The sequence below is a fragment of the Eschrichtius robustus genome, chromosome 10, assembly GCF_028021215.1.
Source record: "Eschrichtius robustus isolate mEscRob2 chromosome 10, mEscRob2.pri, whole genome shotgun sequence".
NCBI lineage: Eukaryota > Metazoa > Chordata > Mammalia > Artiodactyla > Eschrichtiidae > Eschrichtius > Eschrichtius robustus.
In genome coordinates, this window is record NC_090833.1 from 2,230,280 (window position 1) to 2,248,769 (window position 18,490).

General features: G+C 61.1%; 1 protein-coding gene across 1 annotated transcript in view; it reads left to right on the top strand.

The window, feature by feature from the left end:
- ADAMTSL2 (ADAMTS like 2) overlaps positions 1-18,490 on the top strand; it is a 34,168-nt gene extending 15,678 nt beyond the window's left edge. Inside the window, exons 10-19 of the mRNA XM_068552824.1 lie at positions 332-680; positions 2,110-2,482; positions 7,357-7,454; positions 11,551-11,677; positions 13,008-13,221; positions 13,389-13,544; positions 13,966-14,136; positions 14,842-15,018; positions 17,283-17,427; positions 18,176-18,490. Of these exons, the coding sequence (XP_068408925.1) occupies positions 332-680; positions 2,110-2,482; positions 7,357-7,454; positions 11,551-11,677; positions 13,008-13,221; positions 13,389-13,544; positions 13,966-14,136; positions 14,842-15,018; positions 17,283-17,427; positions 18,176-18,294 (1,929 nt within the window). The 3' untranslated portion in view covers positions 18,295-18,490. The remainder of the gene's footprint in view (positions 1-331; positions 681-2,109; positions 2,483-7,356; positions 7,455-11,550; positions 11,678-13,007; positions 13,222-13,388; positions 13,545-13,965; positions 14,137-14,841; positions 15,019-17,282; positions 17,428-18,175) is intronic.

Sequence of the window (18,490 nt, forward strand, 5' to 3'; positions counted from 1 at the left end):
TCTCTGCACCCTGCGCACCCTTCACTCCCCGTGCCCGGGGTGGACGGCTCCCTCTGCCCCTCCCGGGCCGTGTTCGCCCGTCTTTGGACACGGACTGCCCCTGGGGCCACGCATAGCCTTGGGTGGGCGTGGCAGCGTTCTTCGGTCAAGGGTGAGTCCCTGGGAAGGACTCAGCTGCAGGCCGCAGCAGGAAACCCTTCTGCAGCTCAGGGGCGAGAGTCTTCTGTCCTCAAGGGGCCTGTGGGCAGTGGGCCTCAGCAGCCACTGCAGGCTGGTGGGGGAGGGGCTGGGGTGAGGGAGGGCTGGGATCCCACTTCTTCTCCTCCCCCAGGTGTGGAACCAGAACGGCAAAAGCCCCTCCATCACCTTTGAGTACACGCTGCTGCAGCCGCCACATGCCCACCGCATCCAGCCCATCTACTACAGCTTCTCGGAGCCCGCCTCAGACAGCGCCGAGAGCCAGGAGCTGGACGGGGCAGGGCTGGTGGGCTTCCTTCAGCACAACGGCTCCCTCTACGGCCAGGCCTCCTCGGAGCAGCTGGGCCTGGACAACCGACTGTTTGGCCACCGGGGCCCGGGGATCGAGCTGGGTCTGAGCAAAGGCCAGGAGACCAACGAGGTGTGCGCGCAGGCCAGCGGCAGGGCCTGCGAGGGGCCCCCCAGGGGCAAGGGCTTCCGAGGTAACCAGGAGGAGGGGCGGGGTGGGGCGGGGCTTCCTAGGGAGAGGGGCCTCGGGTGAAGGGTCTTCAGAACCCGGCACCTGCAGAAGAGGGTGACAGAGGTGCCGGTTCCGTGTAGGCTGACGGGGCAGGCCCAGGGCCGGCCCGTAGCAGACACCCTCTGCACATACCTTCTTCCAGGTGGGTATGGTTATCCCCATTTGACAGGTAGGGAGACTGAGGCTCAGAGAGAGAGGTCTTGCCCACGTCACACAGTCCACCACGGAGGAGCTGGGGGCAAATCCAGGAGGGTCTGACCCCGTAGCCCGTGCTCTGGCTCATTCGGTGGAGACAGACAGACAGACAGACAGCGTAGCGTGCGAGGTGTGACCAGAGCTCTGGAAGGGAATGACGGGCAGCTGAGGGGCACAGGGAGGACCTCGAGTTCTTGGAGAGGGTGACCCCTGACCTGAGGGCTCCACAGCAAGTAAGGGCTAGCCAGGGGAGGGCATAGGACAGGGGCGGGGGCAAGGGGACCAGCAAGGGCCAGCCTGGCGGGACAGGCTCCAGGGGAAGCCGCAGGAGGCGCAGCTGAATGCACAGGGGTGGGTCACATTCTCTGACCGCATGCGGCAGTTTGGCTGTGCTCCTGAGGGCCGTGGAGTGACTCGTCGGGGCTGGGCTGGACCATCAGCCCTGCTGAGGGGTGGAGGGTAGAGCAGACTTGAGAAGAATCCCCTCACTGCCTTGGGGGGCAAGTTTCCAAGACCCTCAGAGTCTTCAAGAAGGAAACACTTTAGAGGCGGTATTCGTTCCCTGGGGCTGCTGCAGCAAACTACCACCAATCGGGCGGCTTAAAACCTCAGAAACGTGTTGTCTCCCAGTTCTGGAGGCCAGAAGCCTATGGAATAAAATCAAGGTGTCAGCAGGGCTCTGCCCCCTCTGGAGGCTCCAGGGGAGGGTCCTTCCTGCCGCTTCCAGCTCCTGGTGGCTCAGGCATCCCTTGGCTTGTGGCCGCATCGCTGTAGACTCTGCTCTGTCTTCACACGGCTTCTCCTCTGCGTCCGTGTGTCTCTGCGTGTTCTCTTCTTAAAAGGACAGCAGGCGTTGCAGTTAGGGTCTGTGACGATCTCATCTGGAGATCTGTACATCTGTGAAGGTCTTATTTCCACATAAGCTCACATTCTGAGGTTCGGGGCAGATGTGAATTTTGGGGAAACCCTATTCAACCCACGGCAGAGGTCAAGCAGGTTCCCCAACAAGAGGTTGTCCAGGCCGGCTTGCGAGCCTCCGCTGGATGACCTGTGTCCGCCCATCAGACGGAAACCTGCCTCTGGACGCTTCCCGGTTCAGGTCTTTGCTGCAGCCCCCCTGCTCCGCCCCTGCCCAGGGCAGCCCTTGCCCCCCCATGAGGGGGCACCGAAGGTTGAGCCACCCATCTCCCCTGTAGACGGCAACGCCACCGGGATGGCTCTCGCGGGAGACCAGGATGACCAAGAGGCCGACGTCCGTTTTACCTCCCAGGAGCTCCTCTCAGCCAACGCCATCTCCGACCAGCTCCTGGACACAGGCTCCGACTCCAAGGAGCTCCCCCTCAACGAGACCAGCAACAGCATATTTGCACAGGGCGCCCCGAGGGGCTCCCCGGCCGACAGCCTCTACGTCGACTATGAGGAGAACGAGGGAGCCGGAGCTTACCTGCTCAACGGGTCCTACCTGGAGCTGAGCAGCGACAGAGTGGCCAACACCTCCTCCGAGGCGCCATTCCCCAACGCCAGTGCCAGCCTCCCGGCCTTGGCTGGGAACAGGACGCAGAAGGCCAGGTAGGAGGTGACTCCCCAGCCCTCTCTGGGGGCTGCCGGGTGAGGGCCGGGACAGAGGTAGGTGGGAGAGAGCCGCCCCTGCCCAGGGCCGCCCCCCACCCCCGCCTCACCCTGCGGATCTGAGCAGGGGGTCAGAGGCCTGGGTTTTAGCGTCTTTCCCACAAGTTAGGTCCACGGGCTAAAGCTGGTGCTGAGTGCCCACGTGTGATGGGATTCCGGGAACTGGGGGGCAGAGGGGGAGGAGGGGAACAGCTCTGAGCGCTTGGGGCTGAGTGTTCCGTGCGCACAGACACGTTCTCAGCACAACCAGCCTCAGCTTTAGGGAGGGGTATTGGGCTCAGAGAGGTGGGTAAGCGACGTCCTTAGGGCTCGGAGGCTGGAGGCTTGGGGTCCTTAGGGTCTCGGTCTGGACGGCCACTGCACACGTGGTCGTCGTGCATCAGGGGGGAACAGCTCTCGCGGGAGACCATAACGCTCCCCGAATGTGGGGTGGCTCAGGACCACCTTCCCTGCTGGCCAGGGAGGAGACCGGGGGACGGTCCAGTGGGGTCCCCAGCCAGGGGCCAGGCCCCGAGTCGGGCACTAGGAACAAGGCCTTCTGCTGTGGGGCTGGAGCTGCCCTGGGACGGGCCGTGGGAGAGAGTCCAGAGCCAAGGACACGCCGGGGAGGCCTGGACAGTCACACCTGGGGACACCTGAGTCGTGGCTGGCCCTGGAGGAGTCTGAGGCCGGGAGCCTCCCTGGGTTGGGGTCAGCTGGGAGCAGGGTGGCTCCCGGCCTCCACTATCCTTACTAGAGGACAATTCCCTGGGCCGATGATGACACCCCCATTCTCCAGAGGCTAACAGGGCAGCGAGGCCGGTTTAAACAGACCGAGCCAGGCTCAGCACCCCTGGTGGCGAGCGGGGACTGGAGGCAGGAACAAGCCCACTGGGTTTTTTTTTAAATTAATTAATTAATTTTTAAATTTTTGGCTGCATTGGGTCTTTGTTTCTGCGCACGGGCTTTCTCTAGTTGCGGCGAGTGGGGGCTGCTCTTCATTGCAGTGCGCGGGCTTCTCATCGCGGTGGCTTCTCTTGTTGCAGAGAACGGGCTCTAGGCGCGCGGGCTTCAGTAGTTGTGGCACGCGGGCTCAGTAGCTGTGGCTCGCAGGCTCTAGAGCACAGGCTCAGGAGTTGTGGCGCACGGGCTTAGTTGCTCCGCGGCATGTGGGATCTTTCCGGACCAGGGATCAAACCCGTGTCCCCTGTACTGGCAGGCGGATTCTTAACCGCTGCGCCACCAGGGAAGTCCAAGTGCACTGGGTTTTATTTTATCTTGTTTTCTGGGGACCCACCCAAACCCCTTGGCTTTAGACACCAAGCCAGTGGAACCCTAGCCAGGGCTCAGGATGCAGAGGTGGGCGTCCTTGGGAAATTGAGTTTGATGGAAGATTTGGGGTTCACTCTTGAGATGAGGCGAGTGGAGACGGCTCTCTCACCCTTCCCCGGGGACGAGAGCAGGGAAGCTGGGCCCCTGAGCCCACAGGAGGTGCCCCCCTCTTTCTCAAGCTCTTTTCCGAGGCCCCACGAGATACCCAGGGCACATCCGGGGCAATTCTGAGCCTCTGGGTGGAATTCTTTGCAAATGTGGACAGAGTGGGAGGTCTGGAGCCTTCTGTGGCTGCCCTTCTTCCCACAGGGTCCGTCTAGGCCATCTGCTTGCCTGACCCGGGTTCAGAATGCAGGGAGTGGGCCTTGGGGGGGTGTGGCATCCAGCGGCTGGAAGGGCGAGACAGGCTCTGAGTCTGAGAGTGGGGCTCAGAATCAGCCGGCACTTGCTTGTGTGATCCGGGGCCAGTTACTTAGGGCTCTTCTCACCCCCAGGGCTGTCCAGAGGATTGAATTCTATCTGGTCCCGAAGCGCTGAAGGCACCCAGCGAGGACCCAGTAAATGGGAAAGATCATTAATACACTGAGCCTCTGGGGTGGGGAAGGGGCCCTTCTGGGACCATGACCCAGTGTGAGGAAGGCCAGCTATCTGATGGTCAGGGTCCCTCTCTGAATGGGTTTATCAGGGTGGCACACAGGCTGCTGTTTAATTTGGCTTAAGGCATGGAAAGTGCCAGTGGGTCCGCATCCCAACTCTGTCCCCTCCCCGCCCCATCCCCATGGGACCTGGACCCATCGGTGACCCTCTCTGGTCCTCAGTTCCCTGTCCCTGAGCGAGGGGCTTGTCAGACGACGCTTCAGGGCCCGACGGCTCGGGCGCTCAAGGATTCTTAGGCCAGGTCATGGCACAAGCTTTTGGGTCCTTAAGTCACATTTTAAAGAACGTCTCCTGTGCCATCCCGGTTGACTCCCACCCCACCCCTGGGCCCTAAGGGGAATGATTGGGTTTCCAGTGCCATGTGGGATGCAGGAACCAATACAATGATCGCCAGCACTCAGGAAGTCCTGACGTGGTGAGATGGGCGGATCCCCCACCGGCTGCTTCAAAGGACACTGCGGACCCACCCGGAGACCAAAGATGGTCTTTGGAGATAAAGGGCTGAGGGAGGTGGCGGGGGAAACCGCCAGGCCAAAATAGCCCTGTCGCGGCGAGTTGTCCAAACACAGGAAGTCGCGTCTGCTCAGAGAGGGTGAAATCAAAGGGGCAGCCCAGAAAGGAAAGGTTATTTTCACCTTCTCAGAACAGCCCCGAACAATCAAGGGATGCCCTGGCACCAGACGCTGGCGTTGAGAACAAGCGTCTGAGACACAGAGACGCAGAGTCCCTCTCTCAGCCTGGGTCGAGGGTGGCGGGGGGCGGGGAAGCAAAGCACTTTATGAGCCTTTTATAAACAAGCGTGGTGGTCCTGGGGAAAAGGGTCCAGACGCGGGATCTAGAGCATCCCAGGGCTGAGGCGGTCCGAGCCTTTCGGATCAGAGGGCACTATCTTCCTTCCAGATGGAGGCGGGTGGAGGGTTGGTGGTTTCAGCGATTTCCTGGGTGTTTTTCTCCCCAGGGCCCCACTTCCGGGAACAGTCTTTTAGGCGTTGCATTGTTGTGCAAATACATGTTTCGAGAGGTGGGAGAGGCGCCTATGTGGTGCTCCTGCGAACAGTGCCATGTGGGCAGCCCCTCCAGAAATACCTTTGGCGCTTAAAACCCGAAGGGTTATTTTGAACCGCTTGCTGTCTCTCCAGAATGAGTCACGCTGCCTGCTGGCCCAGGAGGGTGTAATTAGATAAAGATGGCACGGCTTCTCCATGGGTGGGGTGGCCGGGCAGGGGCTGGATCTCTTCATCCCCTTTTGTTCTTGGGGAGAATTTACAGCTGTTGAAAGGAGGGTGGGGGACCCAATCAGCATATCTCAGAATCAGGCTCTTCCTCCCCAGGGAGGTTCCATGGGTCCCGTGTTCTGAGATGCTTGGGTCTTGGGGCGCCCCATCTTAAAGTTCCCGCTCACTTTTAAGGAGGAGAGAGGGAGGACCTTCCCCCTCCCCCTGTATGGGTGGAAAGGCTGGGGCAGGCTCCTGGTGGTGAAGCCACCCGGTGAGGGGTCCCAGCCGCCCGCCTGTGGCCGGCTGCCCTCGGCTTTCCCCTCCCTCTCCTCACCTCTCTCCCTCCTTCCTGGGTTAATGTAGCCACATCAGTAAATTCATTACTTAAGGTCCGTGGGTAGACTATTTCCTGGTTCTCAGAGCATGATGTGTCTTCAGGACAACATTTATGCAAAAGTAAAATGTAAGAGCCGTTCTCATCCACTTGTGAAATTCCAGAAGTTGGAAGACAAACAGTAAACTCCCAGTTGAATCCAAACCAATGTCTCTATCACAGAATTGACTGGAAAGCCTTTTAGAATGGATGCCCTGCAACCCTCATCTAAGCCTGACCTCCGGGGTGACAGAAAGCCCCAAGGAAAGGACCTGCGAGTGTGCTCTGTGAAAGGGTCTTAGCTTAGGGTGGTCTTCAGTCAGCCCCTCTGGGCCGGAAGGGAAGTGGAGCTGGGCGGTGGGGTCTCCGGGATGTGCCGTCCCCCGGGCCGTGGCACCACGTCCCCTTTGCCGGCTCTGGGGGTGGCAGGGTTCCACGGGCCGCATTCAAACTCAGCCGTCTGCATCTCAGAGCAGATGCCCGGGCGCTGGGAGCTGCCGCCGCCTCCCTCTGCCCCTGCCGAGTCCAAAACGAGCCTGCACGTTGGATACGGAGGTTGGGCCCCAGCACACCGACTGGTTCAAAGAAGCAAACAGTCCTAACAATAGTTGGCTGGGCCGCCTGAGTTCCGGCCAAGAATCCTAGCCCGTCGCTGGCGGGGACCCAGCCCGGCGTTCCCTTGCACAGCAGCCCTTGCAGACCTGGGCAGAGGCGTCTGGAGGGGACGCGGCCACTCCCCCGTCTGCAGCTGAGCTTTTCTATTTTGATCATTGGAGGCCCAATGGCTAGTGTGCCCCATTCAGTCAGAATCCCAGCTGAGGGAGGCCGTGGGAGAGAATTCTGGCACCTTCTCAGCACACCAGGTGCTTCTGCGGTCCCTTCCCGGGGAGAGGGCAGGAGGAATCTGCATGACCCTGCTAGAAGGTGACAGCGAGAAGGCTGTGTGTGTGGAAGGAGCAACTGCGATGTTGGGGGGCCCCAGATTCTTCACCCCCAGCCCCTGAAGGTGCTCTGACAGCTGCAGGGCAGTGAGCTCAGACAGTCATTGAGATGGAAAATGCCAACGTCCGTTCCATCCTACAACCTGCCGCCCCGTGGGTGCTGCTTCCCTTCTCTCTGTTCTAGACGGTGGGCACTGGGACCCCGACAGGTGGCGATTCTGCCTGGGGCTCAGGACAGGTACACAACCACGCCCCATGGATGAGAACACACCCTCCCATGAAACTCACCCCCTTCTCTGCCTCACCTGCTTTCAGGACCAGGCCCAAGACACGCAAGCAAGGCGTGAGTCCCGCGGACATGTACCGGTGGAAGCTCTCATCCCACGAGCCCTGCAGCTCCACCTGCACCACAGGTACCCGTGACAGGTGCCGAAGGGCGGCACCTGCTGAGCCCACCTCCACGGTGGGTGCGAGTCCGGGCTTCGGGGCCCATGCACTTGCTTGTAGCCTCAAATTGCCCACAGGGAGCTTATCTAGCAGTTTCCTGACCCACGAGGCAGTGTGATGAGGTGGGAGTTTGGACGTCCTTGTGGTTACGATGCGCTGGACCACGGTAAGGTCCAGCTGCTTGGGGGTTATGCAGCCCCGCAAAGGCTCCCTCGTCATTCTTCATATCATACCTTGTTAGAACGAACATCCTTTTGGTTAAAAAGTAAGAAATCTCAGGTGGTGAGGATTTTACTTTTGCTTACAGCAAATGTAGGTGGGGGAAATAATAGACCCACGTGATCTATGCCAGAGGGAACTGTTCGGATTCTAGGACCTCGTCCAGGGAGGAAGCAGGAGGGGAACGGAGACCCCCGGGGTTGCGTGGACAGATAGACACATGGGGTTAGTAAGTGTCAAGCTGGGGTTTGAAGCTATGTCTGCTCACATGGCTGGATGCCACCACAGCAAGCTTCTGGCTCACAGCCCAGGGCCTGGGGCTCCATCTCCTGCCAGCTCTGGTCCCCTCCCCTGGGGACTGCTGCAAGGTCAGATGCCAGACCCAGGTCCAGGACCTGCGGCAAATGTAGGGAGACCCCGGGTGCCGCCTTATCTATACCTGCGGCTTCGTGTTTGGGTTTGGGCAAGACTGGAGTTGCTGCCACTCAGAATGTATGATGCCCCCGACCCTGCCCTTGCCCTCCCACCCCAGCTGGCCAGAGCTTTGGATGTCCCCTGCATGCTCTGGCCAGTGTGGAAGAATTAGCAAGCCACTGACTGGACCCTGGGCAGCCGGTGGTCTGGGCGTGGTCACACCTCCTGCAGCCCTGGCTGGCATCTCAGGAGAAGGGCCCGAGGGAGGGGCTGGGGAGGTGGCCCTGCAGGGCTCTGAATGGACCACAGGCTCTCCGTCTCGGGCTGGAATCTGGGGCCCCTCCTTTTACATGCCCCTCTTCCCCCAGCAGGGCATGGGACAGGCTGAGTTTGGCCCCCTGATATTCCGGAGGGCGCGAGGTGGGCTTTGTGGGGTATGTGGTGAACGCTTGGGATGCGGTATTTGGTCCACCACACCCCATGCCCTTGGCAAATTGCTTAATCTCTCCACGACTCAACTTTCTACCTGTAAAATGGGGTGTCCGCCTTTCCAAACGTGGTTACAGGGCTAGACACGAAACGAGAAATAAGTTGTCACGGCCAAAGCTCAACAAGCGGGCGCCATGACCAGCACTGCTGCTGCTGTATGCCACTGGCTGCGGCCCAGGAGCAGACAAGCTGCTGGTCCGGGAGAGAATGGGGTTGAGCGCTGGGATGGATGTTCGAGGAGACTGCTTTGAGAGCCTGTCCCCAAAGGGCAGGGTCCTGTTCTGAACTGGGAGCCCCGATGTCATCCCTGGGACCTCATGCATGCCGGGACTGTCACAGAACACGTGACTGGGAGCGTCTCCTGTTCCTCCCGGACACACCGCTGCCCGGGGAGGTGACGTCGCTTGAGATCCCTCCAGGACGAAGCAGCCTCTGTGGCGAGGGGCCTGAGCCTGGCCCCGGGTGAAAGATGGTCCCCAGGGAGGTCACAGCACCATTTCTCAATACCCACAGAGTGGCCAGGCAGGGGATGGGCAGACCTGCCCTGGGTGGCCCGAGGTGCAAAGTAGGACGAAAGAAGAAAGGAAGTGAGAAAGACAGATTTGGGCTCTGCTGAAAGGAAGCGCTCTCCTTTAGACGAGCCTGGCCGGGACTGGCATGAGTGGCCCCGACGCGGCGTGAGCTCCCCGTCACCACAGAGGCACCAAGCTGGGCACAGGTGGCGCTCGGCAGAAGTGGTGGAGTCGGGTCCCCGCTGAACGGGTCCCCCGCACGCTCTGTGGCCGGCTCTTCTCAAAATCTCACTGTGCCGGGTGCCGAGGCCGGGCCGGTGTTGGGGGCAGGGGTGGTTTACAAACCTTCCGTGGCCAACAGTGTCTGTGCAAACATCCACAATGTCACTGGCACACAGCAACTCTCCTGTGTCCTTGAACCTCAGCCATAGCAGCAAGCAATCTTTCTTTTCCTTAAAGACGCTCCTGGGAGCAATAGAAATGTAGGTGAATTGGTTTGGACTCTTAGCTTGAGTCTCAAGTGATGATTTCCAGCTGTTCTTGGCACCTCCTGGGCACAGGGTGAGGGGAGTGGAGCGGGCGGGCCCCGAGCTCACCCACCTCAGGCAGAGCAGGCCCACCTAGTTCAGTGTCGGGGTTTTCTGCTCCTTTTATTTAGAGGAAAGGCTCGGTTTGAAAGGGCTCAGTAAGAAGGTTTGAGAAGCACTGCGTTCAAGACTGATGTAGGGAGGCGGGTGTCCAGACGACTGGTGCTCTGATTCCCCCGCATCCCTGGGGGGTTCCCACTGTGGGGACGAGCATCAGGCTGAGGCCCAGAGAGTCTGACAGCGCTCACGTCACCCCACCAGCGAGAGACTGGGCTGGGACCAGAATTCCCGTCTCTCTTGATCAGGACCTGCTGTGTTTCCACTCGATGACGAGGAGGGAATGAATAATCAGGCACTTGCTGAGGGTCTACAAGTCCCTAAACTTGGACCTCCCTGGGCCCCAGAGCTGGTGTCTCTGAGGCCTGGAACATTCTGAGCAGACCTGGCCAGGAAGCCAGTCTCCCCCTCAGCGACGGCTAAAGACGACACAGCCCAGCGCTGGCAGAGAGGCACCAGTGATTGCAACCTGGCTCGTCCCTTACGGAAAAAAGAAAAAATCCCCATGTGGGCTGCTTCCCAGGCTGTTTCATTCTGTCCAGGGCTGGGGCTTGGAGAGGCAGGAGCCGCCGGCTTTCAGACACGCGCCGCTGGGAAGGGAGCGCGAGGTGGCTGGGGCCCTTGGTTTATGGGGAAATCGATTTCCCTCTGGGGGAAGGGAGACCCCAGTGAGGAGGGTTCCGTCCCCTCCATCATTCAGGAAGGCTGGGGCCCTCTCTCTCTCTCTCTCTCTCACACACACACACACACACACACACACACATTATTAATAACAACCACCACAAACCCTAACCTCACCTGGGGACTTCACCAATGTTAACCCAATGTTAACACTCTCCCTGAGTCATCCTGACTCTTTGGCAGGGACCCACCCACTGTGTAGTGACTCTGGCCCATGTGCCAGCTCGGTACCGAGCACGGGGTGCAGGGGAGGAAGACCAGAGAAGCAGAAGGTGGAGCTGGGCGTCAAGGAATTAATAATTTTAGTTGAGGGCTGGCCCTTTACATACTGTCCCCGATGGGATTTATAGAGTACCAGGTATTTAATCACAATAATGATTAAAGAAAGTTTAAGAGGGAGTTTGATAAGGACTAGGTCATGCTATGGGAGGGCAGGGGGAATCTGAAGATCTAATATAACATCTGAGGAGTCTGGAAAGGGCTGGAATGGTTAGATTATCCATCCATCCACCCCACCAACCTACCCATCCATCCATCCATCCACCCACCCATCCACCCACTCATCCATCCATCCATCCGTGGATGGGTAGTTGTTGAATGAATGAAAATGAGCGACACTTGGCTGGCTTTGCCTCTGTGCCTCTGTAAGGGCCAATCTGAGTTTATTCAAAACCCAGGGTTCGTGACACATAAACTGGGTGCCCAGCCTGGGCTGGATGGGGTGAGGGTGCAAAAAGAAGAGGTCAGGCCACGGGACATGGACGGGGAGAGAGTTCAGATCCACAAAGCCGTCCTCGCTGGGCTCCGCCTGCAGACCTGTCAGCTGGTAAATGTCACTACCCCCCCCCCACCTCCACCCCCCCCCGATTTAAACCAGGAAGTGCTGAGCGGTCGGGTGACTCGCCCGTGGTCACATGGCCTGTCTGCCGGTCTCCAACGTGCTCACAATTGGCTCACCTGGCCCTTCCTTTGTCCTGAACCCAGGGGTCATGTCAGGAAGCGCTGAGCGGTCGGGTGACTCGCTCATGGTCACATGGCCTGTCTGCCGGTCTCCAAGGTGCTCACAATTGGCTCACCTGGCCCTTCCCTTGTCCTGAACCCAGGGGTCATGTCGACGTACGCCATGTGCGTCCGCTATGACGGCATCGAGGTGGACGACAGCTACTGCGATGCCCTGACCCGGCCCGAGCCCGTCCAGGAGTTCTGTGCAGGGAGGGAGTGCCAGCCCAGGTACCTGCCACCCAGGCCCCGAGCAGGGTGTGTGTGGGGGGCGGGAGGCGGGGGCCTGGGGCTCTGCTTTGCCCCTGCCTGGGGGAGCGGCAGGAGTCTGCACCTTGCTCCGTCACCCAGGCGGGCCGCAGGCCTGTGAGGGGGTGCTGCACTGGCCTCCTGTCGGTCCCCGTGTGATTTCCCACGTTTTGCGGTAAAATCTGTCACTACGCCTTGCACACAGTGGGTGCTAAATCAATGACTCCCACCGCAGGTTGAGAACCATTCTGAACATGACCCTTTGCCCCTGCCGCCCCCAGGTCTACTCGGTGCATCTAGAATTTTAAGAAGCCCAAAGGGATTATTCCCGAAATTCCAGGCTGATGGGTGTCCGGGCTGTGGGGGAGACCCCATCTTCCTAGCCCCCCAGGCCTCCTGTCCTGCCTCACAGATGGTCCGAGGCTGAGCCCCAAGCATGTCCTCTTTCGGGTCATGATCATGATGGTCCCAAGATGAGCCCAAGGGTGCCCAGCCTTGGAGGCCAAGTGGATCCTTCTCTCTGACGCAACTTCATACCCTCTTTTCTTCTGGCCTGCTGCATCCCGGGGCCTCTTCTGCATCCCGGGGCTTCTGCTGCATCCCAGGGCCTCTGCTGCATCCCGGGGCCTGCTGCATCCCGGGGCCTCTGCCGCATCCCGGGGCCTCTGCCCCATCCCGGGGTCTCTGCCGCATCCCGGGGTCTCTGCCGCATCCCGGGGTCTCTGCCGCATCCCGGGGTCTCTGCTCCATCCCGGGGCCTCTGCCGCATCCCGGGGCCTCTGCCGCATCCCGGGGCCTCTGCTCCCTGTGCGTTCGCTCCTTTGTGAGAAGCTGGGTGTGCGGCCATGGGGGTCTGCTTTTCCCCTCAGAGAGAGCCCCCATGGTGGGGCTCGGGGCTCCAGGACACTGAGGCAGGATCCCCAGTTGGAGGAAGAAGGGCGGCAGTGGCAGGAGGGGAAGGCACTCTGGGAGGAGGGCACAGCGTCAGCAAAGGAACAAGGCCGGGACTTTGTTTCCCTGAAGTGGCTGGAGGTGGTCTGGAGGTGAGAGCAGGTGGAGGCTACAGGGGCTCCTGGGCAGGCCGACCAAGCACAGGCTCGGGTGCCCACTCACCACCCTACCCAGGTGTTTCCGACAGCGGGGGAGGCGGGGGTCGTCACGGCAACAGCTTCCCTATGGGGTCTGGCCAGCTTCCTGTCTGACAGCCCGTGGTGGATTTGGACCCCACGAGGGAAGGAGGAGCTGGGCCGTGGGGTCCCGGCCGGCGGGAGGAGGGTGGGGGTCGCTGAAGGCCGTGCCCGTCCCGAGGCAGGTGGGAGACTAGCAGCTGGAGCGAGTGCTCGCGCACCTGCGGCGAGGGCTACCAGTTCCGCATCGTGCGCTGCTGGAAGATGCTCTCGCCCGGCTTCGACAGCTCCGTGTACAGTGACCTGTGCGAGGCGGCCGAAGCCGTGCGGCCCGAGGAGCGCAAGACGTGCCGGAACCCGGCCTGCGGACCGCAGTGGGAGATGTCTGAGTGGTCAGAGGTGCGCATGCGCAGAGCGAGGCGGGCCGGGCTGGGAGGTGGGGGGGTCGGGGGGGGGTGGGGCGCTGCGGGGGGGTCGGGGGATTGGGGCGCTGGGGGCCGGGCGCAGGGCCCTTGCGCCGCTGATCGGGCAGCCGCGGCCCCGCCCTCACCCCGGCTTCCCCGCAGTGCACGGCCAAGTGTGGGGAACGCAGCGTGGTGACCAGGGACATCCGCTGCTCGGAGGATGAGACGCTGTGTGACCCCAACACCAGGCCTGTGGGGGAGAAGGACTGCACGGGGCCCCCTTGCGACCGCCAGTGGACAGTCTCCGACTGGGGCCCGGTGAGGGCGGGCGGGCAGGGGGGCGGCGCTCAGAGGGTGTCCCCGCGCGATTACGAGGAATCATAACCTTTTTCCCAAAACAAGTGGTCACATCCCGATGCCCTTTTATAAGCTCCCTGTCTGTCTGTGTGTCTGTCTCTCTTGCCTCTTGCCTGGATGAGACGTTCAGATGCTCACCGGGGTCCCCTCTGTGTGCGGGGTGTACAGATGAGCTTTTCAGGTGTCTTAGGCATGCTTTTTTTCTCTTGTGTGTTTTTCATTGAGCATGCAATCTTTCTGTAATTAGAACAGAAAATGTTATTTAAAACATGGTTACCATGGCAACTACTTCCCCTCCCCCCAGCTGTTCCTCTCTCTTGGGAATGATGTCTGGGGGACGTGGGAGGGGGCTCTGCCTCTAACCCCTGGTGTCCCCTTGCAGTGCAGTGGAAGCTGCGGGCAGGGCCGCATGATCAGACACGTGTACTGCAAGACCAGCGACGGACGGGTGGTGCCCGAGTCTCAGTGCCAGATGGAGACCAAGCCTCTGGCCATCCACCCCTGTGGGGACAAGAACTGCCCCGCCCACTGGCTGGCCCAGGACTGGGAGCGGGTGAGTGCCCCGAGCCCGAGCCGGGTGGCAAGGCCCCCTCCGTCTGGGAGAGCATTTGGCCGAGAGCCAGGCGGCCAGAATGACAGACTGGTCAAACGAGGAACTCATTGGAAATTAGGACGACACAATTCACTAAACATTAATTCGAAATAGAAGAAAACAAAAAAGTAAGAAAACCGCTTAAAACTTCCCAAATCTAAATAGCAAATGTTCAACGAGGCATGCAGGGCTGGTATAGTTCCCATGACCCCATGTTCCTGAAAGATGGAAACCCAGGGTTGGGGGTCCTTCGGCTGTACTTGCTCTTGGCTCGTGGGCCCTGTACATCCCTTTGTTCTCACGACCCCTAGACCTGTCAAGGTCACCAACTTGCAATTTCAGACAAATTGTTCTCAACCACATTGCTTTCAACTGCTTGTTTCAGGCAGATCACTATTAGCTAAATCATCTCTAGTCAAATTGTCATTAACCGTTTTGTTTCACAACAGATGGTTTTATGCTAAATTGCTTGTCATCAAATCTGTTTGGGGCCACATGGTTATCGACCGGAGAGTTCTCAGCCAACTTGCCATTGATCTAAGCGTTTTCACCCACTTGCTATTGACCGAGACATTATCACTGGCCTGGCTCTGGGCTCTGTGTTCTGGTCCTCCTGGCTTCTGGCCTTTGACCCCTGACCCGGCCCTGTCTGTCACCCTGCCTCAGTGCAACACCACCTGTGGCCGAGGTGTGAAAAAGAGGCTGGTACTGTGCATGGAGCTGGCCAACGGGAAGCCGCAGACGCGCAATGGCCCCGAGTGCGGCCTGGCCAAGAAGCCCCCGGAGGAGAGCACGTGCTTTGAGAGGCCCTGCTTCAAGTGGTACACCAGCCCCTGGTCTGAGGTAAGCGCCTGGCTGGCCTCCGCTGAAGCCACCTGAGGCCAGGCCTGAGTTCTGGTCCTGCCAAAGTACCTCCTCTTCCGCCCCAAGTGCCCCTCGCGTCCCCCCTCTCAGCCTCCGTCAGGGCTTTTCGTCCCTGGAAAGATTGTCAGTGCTACCAAGTCAGCTGGTGCAAGAGCCACCTCCTCCAGGAAGTCCTCTCGGATCTCACCTCTGGGATCCCTGCCATGCTCGTCCTGGGCCTTTTTTGGGCCCAGGTCACTTCCGGCCTTGCACTGTAGCCTTTCAGTCGTGCATTTGACAGCACGTGTGCCTGACACCCAACACGGGGCAGACAGATCCCAGGTGGGTACTGGGACTGTGTGGGGCTGACTCAGATATGGCCTGGGCCCCGGGAGCCAGAGTCAAGGCAGGAGGGACACAGGGTTAGAGAGGCAGAGGGGATGGCAGGACGTGTGCACTGTGGGCAGAGGGAAGCCAGAAGGAATGGCCGCCGCTGCTCTGACACAGGCCTGGCCCCTCCACGGTCCTGTGGGCTCCTCGGCCCCAGGCTGGCAGGTGGCTTGGAGCCGAGATCTCTCTGCTCTCTACAGCCGGGAGCAGAACCCTCACCTCCCAGGCCCCGAGGCCCCTGTGGGTGGGCCGGTCCCAGCACTTTGCCAGATGGACTCCTTTCCTCCGCCCAACAGCACCACGGGAGGGGGCTTCTCTTCCCATCCCCTGGGGGAAGAAACCCAAGTTCAGAGAGAGAGCTGACCCCCAGCTCCTGGGGCATGAGCAGACACTGGACGCTGCTCTGGGCGGGCTGAGAGATCTGCAGAGTGAAGGGAGGCCCTGAACCGGTTCATCCCAACGAGAGCAGGGCAGGGCGGGCCCTGAGGTGCGTGGGGCTGGCCTGAGGAGGGGGCGCAGCCCTGGTCCGCAGACCCCACCCCGCCCCAGTTCCCTGGCCGAGCAAAGGGGGCCCAGTAACTTCTGCTTTTGCTCTTCTGGCGCCTGTCCTGTGGAGGCCTCCCGGCGGGATCCCAGGGCGCCCGGGGGCCTGCTAGCATCCTTCAAGCCTTTCTTACAGCATAGGGGCGGTCACGTCTAGACTTGGGTGTCTACTGAGTCACACCATGTCCCCGATATCTCCTTAGCAGCACCACCAGTCCTGTGCCCCACATCCCCTCTGCGCTTAGTGGCGCTGTAGCTTCCAGGGGGAGCAAGTGGGGAGGCCCACAGTGGTCTTTGCATAGGAGCCTGGGAGCATTGGGGGAGGGGCACCCCCTGTGTTGCCCCGATGATGGTGGGTGGGCAAGGGGTGACCGGCCCGTGGGAATGTGGCCCTCTATCGTTTTGTCCCTGGCTGGGGTGGGGTCTGCTTCCCCTGTGTCTGCCCCCTCCCGGGATGGGGGCTTTAGTAAGAGTGCGTCCTCCCCACTGTCCCGTCTACCCGGGCGCAGAGGTGTGTTCTCTCTGGGGCTGAGGGACAGCCAGAGGCTCCTCAGGGCACCCATCCAAGGCTGACTGTTACCTGTGCTTGGTGCCTCCAGACTGGGCCAGCCCCCCAAGCTGGGAGCGGGCACCGGCCAGGCAGCCCTCCCTGTGCCTCTGCAAACAGAACCAGAGGGTGGGCCCAGGGCCAGGGCCTCCCACCCCAGACCCCGCTCAGGAAACCGAGGGCTCGGGTCCCAGACGTGCCTGGGTGACGTGGGGTCACCCACATCAGGGGCAGCCAGAGGGAGCCACCGCCTGTCGGATCTTGGCAGGAGGACGGCGGGGTAACTGGGGTCAGCAGATGGCCCTGGTGTTTTGGGTAGCTCAGCGGGGTTTTCCAAGGGGAACATCTGGAGTGGGAGCCGAGGGTGAGGGTGGTGGCTTTGGGAGATCCATTTAATTGGTCCACTACAAACACAGCTTTTTATTGGAGTGGGAAACCAGCGCTCTCCCTGGGCCGTGGCCCCGTGTGTCCTGAGCATTCTGTAGCACAGGACCCAGGAAAGCTAGAACCGAAGGACCCACCCGCCGGCGGGGGGGCGGGGGGTGATAGTTGAGAGAGGAGAGGGCCACGCCCTCACCGTGCAGATGGGGAAACTGAGCAGCACCGGGGGCGGGGCGGGGGGAACGAGTGTCAGCATCTCCTGGCTGCCAGCCAGTGCCCTTCCGTGTGTCCCGTGTCGGTTGAGACTCAGCAACCTGGTGAGAGGGGTGGGATCCCCCCACCTCTGGCCAGAACCCTCGCCCCGCCGGTGGGGGCTTTGGCCATGCCATCTCTCCCCGATCAGTGCACCAAGACCTGCGGGGTGGGAGTGCGGATGCGAGACGTGAAGTGCTACCAAGGGACCGACATTGTCCGAGGCTGCGACCCGCTGGTGAAGCCCGTTGGCAGACAGGCATGTGACCTGCAGCCTTGCCCCACGGAGCCCCCAGGTGAGGGGGGAGAGGCTGAGGGCGGGGCAGGGGCTTTCCAGGGAGAGCAGAGGCTGAGGCTGAGCCAGGGCCTGCGGGAAGAGCAGGCATCCGTCAGGGTGACCGGGAGGGTCTAGCGGCTACAGAGACCAATGCATGTCGGGGAGTGAAGGTTCCCTCCTGGAGTGGCTGAGCCCAGGCTGGGAGGTGAGGGTGGGAAGGGTGGCAGGTGAGAGCTGACTGGAGCTTGGGGTCCCCAGGAGCCATGCCAAGACCTGCATTTTGGAAAGAGCATCCGGCTTCAGAAGATGGGAGGGCAGCTGTGGGGCAGGGGACCAGGGATCCCGGAAGACTCAGCCAGAGCACCCTCGAGCTGGGCACGCAGGAGCAGGGAGGCGAGGGGCTGAAGCAGGGTCTCTGGCTCGGGCACCTGGAAGATGCATGAGGGTTCTAGGCTCCGAGGGGGCACCAGGACCAGGTGATGAGCTCTGCTTTGGACCTGCTGAGTGGAGGGGGCACCTGTGGGCCTCCTGGGGATGTTCAGGACTCTGGGGGTGAGATTGGTGGCTCCTCCAAATCCTGGCCCCTGAGCATTACACTTGGTGGGGTCTGTGACATCCCTGGAGTGGGACGGAGGCAGGAAAGGAGTGGCAGAGAGGTAGAACTCAAGGAGAGGGGGCGGAGGGGTGGGGCGGGCGGGGGTCCTGTCGAGTCGTCACCCCTGACCGCCTCCTGATGCCCTACGCCACCCGCCGTGTCCCTTCCCCAGACGACAGCTGCCAGGACCAGCCGGGCACCAACTGCGCCCTGGCCATCAAGGTGAACCTCTGCGGCCACTGGTACTACAGCAAGGCGTGCTGCCGCTCCTGCCGGCCCCCCCACTCCTAGGCCCGGCAGCCGCCCCTCAGAGACCGAGCACCATCCCTGGGGCCGCAGCAGCCCCTCCACGGACACCCTCCCTGCAGGGCGCCCCGGCTGTGAAGACGTGACACTGAGCCCCTGCTCTCTCCCCGGGCAGGAGAGCCCCTCCCCTGCCCCCCACCCCCGAGCGCGCCCTCGGCCCTCCCAGGACAGAGCCGGGAGG